The following is a 10,224-nucleotide window of genomic DNA, read 5'->3' as shown; positions in this document are numbered from 1 at the left end:
ACAAAACATAACACAAAAAAGAATGCTGTAATAAAGGCATTTAACATAACACAAGCTATACAGCTTTAATTGCTTTTTGCAGTATAATTGTGGATTGTATTAGAGTGAGTGTAATTAGGTGTAAACAATTTTTTTTAAAACAGTATAGCAGCCTCTGTGACAGTAGCAGACAGAGACAGGGCTGTGTAGCTGTCAATCACACAGTTTCCCTCGACTACATTTACATAAGATAAATCAATTGATTGCATTAATCTGACTGAAACTGGACTTGAAAATAAAAGTAAACATGTTAGTCCGACTTAAATCGTAGCCTACTAAATCAAACTCAAAGTCGAGCGAGCCGATCTACTACAGTCGGTCGGACTGTAACTGGCCTATCATTCTGCGCATGCTCCACAGTCTACCCTGTAAACAAAGACCCGAAAGTCAGAAGAAAAACAACAGCAACAGAAAAAGAAAGACAAGGTAGAATACGGTTCATCATGAGCAAATCCAAAACTGCGCATTTTTGGGCTGAGGACGAGACACTATTTATGCTGTATCAACTGAGGGAGTTAAATATTTTAAATTACATGGATGGGAGGAAAACACGAAATGGCAACCTGTTCAAAAAAGCAGCGAAACGGCTGGACAATGCTGGATTTAAAAGGACGCCCGAGCAAATCCGTATTAAATGGAAGCACACTAAAAAGACCTACTACTCTGCGAGGAGGAATCCTCAAACAAGTGTCGACAATACAGTCATTTGTCCTGGTCCATACTCCAACATATTGGAGGAGCTGCTTGGTCGCAGACCGTTGTCCCAAGCTGTAGAGAATGGCGTGGGTATGGGATGCAGTACTTCTGTAGCAATGTGCATGTGTCCTAAACGTTTGAGAAAGGCTATTCCATTGCTTAGCATATTCCTGTAATGAAGTATAGGCTTTAAAATGTTTATTTTATTTGATTGATTTTTTTTGTTAGAAATGTTTTATATCAGTCCCATACCAGAGTGGGTGTGCTTAGAATACAACACTGAGAATGTGGATAAAGGAACTGTCTGACTGACAATGCAGAGGGCAAGCGGAAAGTCTTCAATAAGATCATATAGCTATCATGAAAGTTCATTAGATTCACTTACAGTATTGGGTTTATATATGGCATGCCAATATAAAAAATATACACATGCAGTCACTCACACCATCATACATTAGGATACAAATGAGCTAAGACTTAAACATTAATTAAGTAAAAAATAAATGGGCCTAAATAGAATTTAAAGGAAAAAAAAAATAATATATATATATATATATATTATGTATATATATATATATATGTATTTTTAAATTTATTTATTTGTATCCTAATTTATGATGGTGCAATTGACTGTGTATATATTTGGGAGCAAACACAAAACGACAATAAACATGTGTTAGCAAGCTTCTGCATGAATGGGAGAACACACATTTGCCGTATCCATACACAATTTGATAGTGATCAATGTGACAATATTAAATTGAAGATATGTGTGTAGTTAATCCCAAAAATGAACCCTACAGCTGCGGGGAAAAAAACCTTGCTTGGAATGTTGTTGTTTTTTGTGCCTTCTTTAGAAAGTGTGCAGGGGGCGAGGGACCTGGATGACGCACCCAGGACAGCACAGGAGCCCCTTGAAGATCAGGACTCACCAGATGAAACATTCACACCCGTTATTTCACCAGTCACAAGAGGTGTGTGAACCCATTCTTTTTCAGAGGCTTATGGCTTACTGTCATGAAACAAACTCCACCAAATGACATAGTTAGAAGGAATTTGTGGATTTGGGTTTACTGGGGCTTTACATTTCAAGAGTTTGGCATATTGCACCTGATTCTCATAGTTTATCTTTACCTCATCTTTTTATAACGAAATCCCTGCAGTTCATTCACTTTTTTGCATATAATTCCTACAGTATCTGACGTCGAGAGGAGATCCAGATCCATGGGGACTCAATCTGGAGTCAGAAGTAAGGCCCAGCAGAAGAAGAGGCTCAGGGAGAAACCTGGCTCCTTTAGGCCTTCCAGTGTTCAGTTCATTCAGGTAATAAATACACGTTATAAAACACATAGTATAATATAAAAACTGGTCGATAAGGTAACAAAAAAATGTTGAGCTCATAACTTATACCTTGCCTATACATTTTGGGTCACTTACTACACCATATGTTTTTTCTCCTAATAGTGTTATAATTTTATTACATTAGTGAGTCAATAATTTATATATAACAATTATTTATTTGTGTATAAACACCATGAGCCTTGAATTACAGTTAAAAAAAACTACTTAAAGAGTGCTGTTAAAGCTGGGGTGTAGAATTTGGGGAGAAAATAGCAGTTGGGATAGAGATTTGAATCCAAATACCTCAACCGCTCCACTTGTTCTCTTTGGTCCCTCCCTTATGATCCCTCCCTGACACGCTCTACACCAGGGGCGTCCAAACTTTTTTCACTGAGGGCCACATACAGAAAAATCTACGAAGGGCCGGGCCACTTGGCAAACATAACACATTTATCAGGACATGTAGCTGCTCTGATGTTTTAGTTTCATAGTGTCTTCGTAAATTGTAATCCTTCTTCATGGCAACACTTTCCTTGCAAATTAAACAGACACACTTCCCCTCAAAGCCGGCCGAAGCCTCCAATATCAGCGCTGATCAAATCATTGACTATTGTTCAATGCCTTCAGACACCCAGTATTTTCTGCTATTGCCTCCAATGTCTAGCTGGGTAAAAATAGTAGCTAGCCGAGTACCCGACCCTTATAGGGGGGTCCGGGGGTATGCCCCCCCGGGAGATTTTTTTAACTTTTTAAAGTGAAATGCATGAATCTGGTGCACATTGGCCCTCATTTATCAAACTTGCGTGAAAACTGGTGCAGATTCTGGCACAAATACCTCCCTACGCCAGGTATCACGTGGGATTTATCAAACAGTCGTATCTCGCCAATCTCGGCATACGCCAGGCCATTATTGATAAATGCGGCGGCTGAAAACAATCGTATCACGCCCCTATATTTTCTCAGTTTAGAGGCCTCGCCCAGAGGTTTTACGACATGGATACGTGCATTACGGCACAGAAGAGGAACTTCTCTGAAGTAGAAATTGACAGAATAACAGCGAAAGTAGAAAAAAAAGAGTTTCATTTCGATTCGGAGCATTACAAGCGGCATCAAAGAACGACAGAAGGCAACAGTTAGGAAGGAAATAACTGCTGCGGTCAACAGCGTTGGTGTTGACAACAAACGATCTCCAGCTGAGGATTTTGCATTTTAGGGTTACATCAGTAGGCTACTATTGCTCAAATGCTATAAAACAGCATATACAATTATATGTCGCCATTTCTTTACATAGATGAAGAAAAAGTGGTCTGACTCAAAAATCGCCACTAATAAAAGCGTGTTGCTGCTCTGAAATGCAATCAACTGGAGGTGCGGGCATAATATAAGTGGTAGAGGAGAAAAAGACGCACCAACTGTCCGATAATGGTCCCCATAAAAGAAATATACGTCTGCAGAGATTTGAATGATTATAATGTATTGGCCCTTTTAGATAGCACTACTCAAAAGGGGTTTAAAAACTAAAAATAACACATTCTGCATTTTACTGTATGCGCTTGGCACGAGTGGTCAGCCCGGCCGTCAGCTGCACAAGCCGATCAGCTGTGAGAGCGCCCACTGTCCTGCTCCACCAGCAGATCGGAAAAACGGTGGAAATAAATCGCTCGCTTAAGCGATCAATGACACATTAAAAGAGGAACTAACATCTAAAAAGTGTGTCAAATAAATAAAATGTTATGCTGAATGTTGTGCCGTGTATTTTTTATCATAAAGAGCAGTGTAGGCCCACTACATATTTAATACTTGGGCTAACATTTTGAATGAATGCAGCCCCCGTGCCTCAGTGTCCCCCCAGCTGCTCCAAGACGGAGACAACTGCCCTCACACAGTCCCATGCAGCGCTCCAAAGTGGCCATTGAATCAGTGTGACCAAAGTGACTATTGAATCAGCTCTCCTACTCAGTTGCACACCATAAGCTGCGCATTTTTAAGTGATTAATATCTTCATTTCGGTCTGAGCAAACACTGCATTTGTATTATCTTCTAATAATTGTCCAACAAAGTCATCGGCTACCCGGCACAGCCTGCACTGCGAGTCCATGCTGTTTACAAACTTGCGTACACGAGCTGAGAGCTGCCGTGGGATTGGAGCGTATCCTACGCTCACGTCCATATTGATTAATGCCGAGGTTTGCGTGGAAATGTGCGTACACCCACTTTTCTGGTCTACGCACGGTTGATAAATGAGGGCCTTTGAGAGGAAAATTAAGAGGCTTAATCTGATGACCATCCTCTGGGATGGGCTTGGTGCTTATTTTCTTTTATGGGACATATTTCTTTGTAATATAATGAATGCATTTAAATTATTTAAAAACTAAAAGGGCCATATTACATCATATTTTTTTAAATGTGCTGCGGGCCAATCAAGCAGTTTTGACACCCCTGCACTAGTGGGTTAACTAAAAAAAATAATAATAGTAAAAAAAAATTAAAGGGCCATATTACATTATATCGTTAAAATCGGCCGCGGGCCAATAAAAAGCGGGCTGTGGGTCGGCCGTAGTTTGGACACCCCTGCTCTACACCAACAACGTCGGTGCCAAAGTGAATGGACAGTCCCAACAGCCAATAAGAACAGAGAATCAGATTATTTTTATTTTTTAAATCGGAGCCTCTGGGGCCGCCCTTAGCTCAGTTGGTAGGGCGTCCCCCCTATGGGCCTCGGCCAGCAGCGGACCCGGGTTCGATTGCAGCCCGCGGTCGTTCTCTGCATGTCACTCCCCTCTCTGCCCCATTTCAACTCTGTTTCTACACTATAAATAAAAGCATAAAAATGCACCAAAAAAATTCTTAAAAAAAAAAAAGAATCGGAGCCTCGCTCTGATTGGTCAAAGTGTAACTCCCTCTATTATGTAATATAACTATTAGTGACCCAAACTGTAATAAGTTGTTACAATATCTAAAACCACTGTGTGTGTACTCAACTGTATACAGTTTATCAGGGTACCCTCAGGTTCTTAAAAGCATTGGACAAGCAATTGCATTTAATATTCTCAAAAAAGGCCTTAAAAGTATTGAATTTCCTTACAAAGGTCTTTTTATTGCCTTTTTCGTCGGATAAAAGAAATACTCAACGTCAGAAACAAGTTTTCTAGGTAATGCCATGTAGAGGGGTCATTTTGGGACAAATGAGGACTTTTTGATTTTGTTATTAGGAGTATTCACACAGTTTACAAAGCTATTGTTATATGCATGTGAGTTAATAAAGTTTTTTATAGTTTGTTTTTCTAATTGTAAAGTGCGTACAGATTTTACATTATACAGTCCCCTCCATAAGTATCAGAACAGTGAGGCCAATTCCTTTATTTTTGCTGTAGACTGGAAACATTTGGGTTTGACACCAAAATATGAATATGAGACAATAGCTCAACATTTAAGCTTTTATTTCCAGGTATTCACATCTGGATCTGATACACAACTGAGAAGATATCATTTTTTGAAAAGGAACACCACATTTTTAGGCAAGCAAAAGTATTGGAACAGATAGACTTTAAATAAATTATAGTAAATAAACCATAATATTTTGTCGCAAATACTTTGCTTGCATCAAGCCTGTGACCCATTGACATCACAAAACGTTTACATTCTTCTTTTGTGATGCTTTTCCAGGCTTTCACCGCAGCCTCATTCAGTTGCTGTTTGTGTTAGGGGTTACTCTCTTAAGTCTCCTCTTTAGCAGGTAAAATGCATGCTCTATAGCAGGGCTATTCAATTAGTTTTGAATGGGGGCCGGTTGGTGGAAATGATCCAAAATGAGGGGCCTGAAAAAAAGAATGCAAAAGTTTGGTGATGTCAATGGGTCACAGGCTTGATGCGGTTATTGCAAGCAAAGGATTTGCGACAAAATAGTAAGTTTTATTCACTTTAATTTCTATCTGTTCCAATACTTCTGCTCGCCTAAAAATGTGGTGTTCCTTTACAAATAATGATATCTTCTCAGTTGTGTATCGGATCCAGATGTGAATACCTGGAAATGAAAGCTGAAATGTTGAGCTATTGTCTCATATTCATCTTTTGGTGTCAAACCCAAATGTTTCCAGTCTACAGCAAAAATAAGGGAATTGGCCTCACTGTTCCGATACTTATGGAGGGGACTGTATCCTTCCTACTTTTGCCAGTGTGGCCTTAGCAACGTTGGTACATTTTAAGTGGTATTAAAAAGTCACAAATTTAACTTGGAAATTCCTGGGGGGATTACCCTGTCTTTCTGCAGGAGGGAGAGTTTGACGATTTGGACGAGGATAATGAGGAAGAAGAGTATGAGACTGATGTGAGCCTTGACCAGGACATGGGGAGCTCACCGGAGAACGCTGATCCCATCTACTGTCCCAACCAGCCTCGAGTTACAGAAGTCATGTCTTTAAGCCGTCCACAACATCAAGAGAATTCTACTGACCGAGCAGCGGCTCCTCCCAACGCATCCAGACACGGCGTACTAGAGCAGTTTGCAGAGGTTATGTTGGCAGATATGCGTCGCATTAAAGATCCCATTGTTCTCATGAGACTGCGCCGCGACATCACCGACCTGGTGTTCAGAGCGGTGGAGGAGGAGGAGAGGGGGAAGAGGATGGAGGTGTGTGAGAAGCTGCAGCCAGTGAGAATGAGCAGGAGTCAGGCATGTTCTCAGCCTGTCCAGGAGGGGGCAGCACTGCAAGGGACCACTGAGCTTAATATCCAGGTACCACAGATCAAGCGAGAGACTGACTGACTGAGCCCACACACGCGCTTCAGCATTCTTGAGATCACCTTGAGATGTTACAGTTTTTTTTCCGATCGCTAACCCACAGTGGGCACAACAGGAGCTACAAGTGCAAAACTCTAACGACAGTCTGCATTACCAACAGTCAGCTGAGCTGAACAGTTCACATCACCTGCCAAACAGGCGCAGTGCAGCAAACATTATGAACAATCCTCATTGAGATAACACACACTTAGAACACACTGGGAGTATAAACACTAGCATCAAACAACAATACAGAAATGAAAAAACTTTTTATCTTTACAGTGTGAATGATGAGTGACTTCACACAAATCAATATTTACTTTAAAGAAAAGTTATATTCTTTCTTATGAACATTTTTATTTTATAACATACCAGTTTTTTAGGTAAACAAGAAGGAATGAAAATCAGCAGTTTTCTACAATAGATGTAGGGGAGAACGGGGTAATCTGAGCCACTTTTTACATTTGCTCCCCTCTAAGCGAGCTAAAATGATTTATCACTCAAATTTACACATTTCCCATAAATTCAGGATGTTTCCTAGAAATGGGCATTAGCAGGATTTTTTCAAGACAAAGCGCAGTGAAAATATGATTGTTTTAAAAAAAGTTGTCTGATCCACTTACTTTTTCCACTCTGAAACTACCATAACAACACATATTGTAACAGTAAGAATCCTGAAAGCTAGCCACACATTCCAGAACTAATGTCGGACTAGTAAAAGAATGATGGGGTTTGGTCAAAGCAAATTTTCTAAACACTTGAAAGTAACTCTGAACAAAATCAAATACAACATATTATAATTCAAAAGGTTTTAATAAGATTCAAATGAAAGATAGAACCAGTTAGATTAGAACACAGTCTGGGGGTCAGAACACAGGACCCTTAGAGCCAGCTAGTGTCTGGGGGTCAAAGCATAGGAAAATCAGAACCAGCGAGAACAGCCTGGGACTCAGAACACAGGAGGAGACCCAACTGGATTATAACATCAGCCTGTCATACTCTACAACTAGGCCTACTCTACATTCCAGCCCTGAAGTTACAGGGAAAGATGAGAAGGTGCTCTTTCCGTGTGGTTGCCCCAGGTCGTCTTCCTGGTGTATTTCCTTGGCATGATGGCTTGTGTATGACATTAAAATAAAACATATGTCATCTAATATTACATTAAAATATGTTTAAGACTAAACTTAACTTGTGCCTCATGGTGGGGGAAAGTGAGACAGTGGCTCACTTTCCCCTACAGCATTTGGCTCACTTTCCCCCACCACCATAATTTGAGAAAAAACTACCTCTCTTCGCATTTCAGGCTAATCTTCAGTTATCAGCATCACATGGTTTCATATGTTGGTAGTTCATCAACACGTATGATAGAAGTTTTTCTACGTGAATACATTTGCTTTGGCACAACAGTTGATTAAGTTGACAGCAAGAAAAGGTACTTTTACATGCAAAATACCTATTTTGGTGAAAAAACCATGCTTACCACAGCACAAATGAGGTCCTCTCTTTCAAGGCCATGGGGAAATGAGAGGGGCTTGAAAACATATATCTCACATGACCACAAATGTTTTCCATTGCCTAGATACAGGGGGTGGCCGATGCCTCAGATTCCCCCGTTCTCCCCTATATTTTTATTTATATTTTAAATTTGATTTATAACGATTCCAAATATGTCATTATCAGCCAGCACTCTATCTTTACAGTAATATTTTAGTTGTATTTTATTGTTGACAACAAACATGTCATCAGTAGCTTTTCCCTGCGAATGCTTATCTGAAAATGTCCTTCCTCTTCCTTCTGTTGGGGGCAGCCTTTGGGTCCTATTGTAAATATATAATGTACAGTAAAACTGTAAGTATATATCTGTAAATATTCTATAATTGCAATAAAGAAATCAATTCCTGCAATATTATAATTTTCTGTAAGGATGCAACTCTCACCTGTTTGTTCAGGGGAAAATGTGCATTACAGATTTATATCTTTGCAGATTGGGTTGAACCCTCAATTATGAGAGACCATAATTCAAACCATAATTCATAATTCTTGAGTTCCCCAAGTGTTGCATCAAATAAAGCCGTTAAGGGCTCAGGTAAGTCTGAATGCTGAATCTGAATCAGAGTCAGATGAAGTGTCTGTGTCACTGTTTTCCAGGCCTGTCAGCACTGCAGCACCTGGGTCCACAACCCTGCAGTTCCCTGATGTCATCATCTGTCCACACTGATAGGCCCTTTCCCAAATGACTCCCTATGCACTCCCACTCCGTGAGCGAGTGTGACTCGCTGTGGAGTCACCCTCGCGGCTGTGGAGTGCCACTCGATCATTAAGGGGAGGGTATAACAACGGCGCGGCTTTGGCAAGCCCTCGCCTCTGTCAGACGGAAACAGGAAGAAACCTGGAGACACTAGTTAACTGTTAAGTCTTTATTTCTCACCCTAAGATACAATTCCACCACTTTTATAGGCCTATTTGACCTGAAACGATCTTTACATTCATAAGCTACGCATGTGAGAGCAAATGTAGTATTGAATAAAAACAAACTCACTCCCATGATTTTTTGGCTGCATAATTTATTTTTTGTTAAACATTTTGTAACTGCATATTCTTAATTTTACCAGCTCAGTCTGTAGTGGAGAAAACGGGTGGGTGATCCGCTGTTTAATTATCCTTTTAGTTTACATGCACAGCAGCATACAAAACCAGGGAAAAGAACAATAGTCTGCTAAAGCATGTATTCCACTTGTCATGATACGTTAATCTGCCATTTCGACCCGCGAATCGCGGCAGTTAATTAGCGTGCATAAATTATAATGCACTGCAAGGGTGGTCATAAATAAGAAAAGTCTTACGCTCCAGCTGACTGACGTCACCGCCGCTATTACTACCCCTCATTGGCTTTAACAGTAACACAAATCTTACTAACAATTTAAGGAAATAATAATCACTGTCCCTTATTAACTTCTGGGCATTTTCTTCATCTGCTTCGTTTTATCTTTTATCCACGCCTTGAAAATACACTAACGGTAGACAAGTGGCATAATCAAATCAACAAGTGTAAAACAACATGTTAATTCCAAAATTGTAGGCTACCCTCTGGTTCCGTCATTTAGGGCTATGCATAAAAATAAACAATCAAATGTCTGTTTGAGGTAAGAGAACGTTTCATTTATAATTCGGGAAACAAACTCCATGGAACTCTCATTTGTAAGTTGGCTCCTCTATTCCGGACTTAATTGATTGGCGGACACCTGTGTCAAACGTAGGGCTAAGCCACTATCGACGGTGATCGAGGGCTTTATAACTCACTCACACTCGAGGCTCTGTGGTTTGGGACGACACTCAATATGGCGGGCCCTCCTCGCGAACGCGCAAAC

At 40.3% G+C, this 10,224-nt stretch overlaps 1 protein-coding gene across 1 annotated transcript; it reads left to right on the top strand.

The window, feature by feature from the left end:
• The first annotated feature begins 444 nt into the window (after positions 1-444).
• On the top strand, positions 445-8,639 carry LOC307258233 (uncharacterized protein). Its single transcript, XM_080037691.1, has 4 exons — positions 445-825; positions 1,593-1,709; positions 1,931-2,058; positions 6,347-8,639. Exons 1-4 carry the CDS (start codon positions 483-485, stop codon positions 6,839-6,841), a joined length of 1,083 nt encoding a protein of 360 aa, XP_079893817.1. The 5' UTR covers positions 445-482; the 3' UTR covers positions 6,842-8,639.
• Positions 8,640-10,224: the final 1,585 nt, after the last annotated feature.

Source organism: Ammodytes marinus, assembly GCF_949987685.1.
Source record: "Ammodytes marinus genome assembly, chromosome: 12".
Classification (NCBI taxonomy): Eukaryota; Metazoa; Chordata; class Actinopteri; order Uranoscopiformes; family Ammodytidae; genus Ammodytes; species Ammodytes marinus.
Note: the sequence above shows the minus strand (reverse complement) of the source record. Positions and strands in the feature narration are given on the sequence as shown.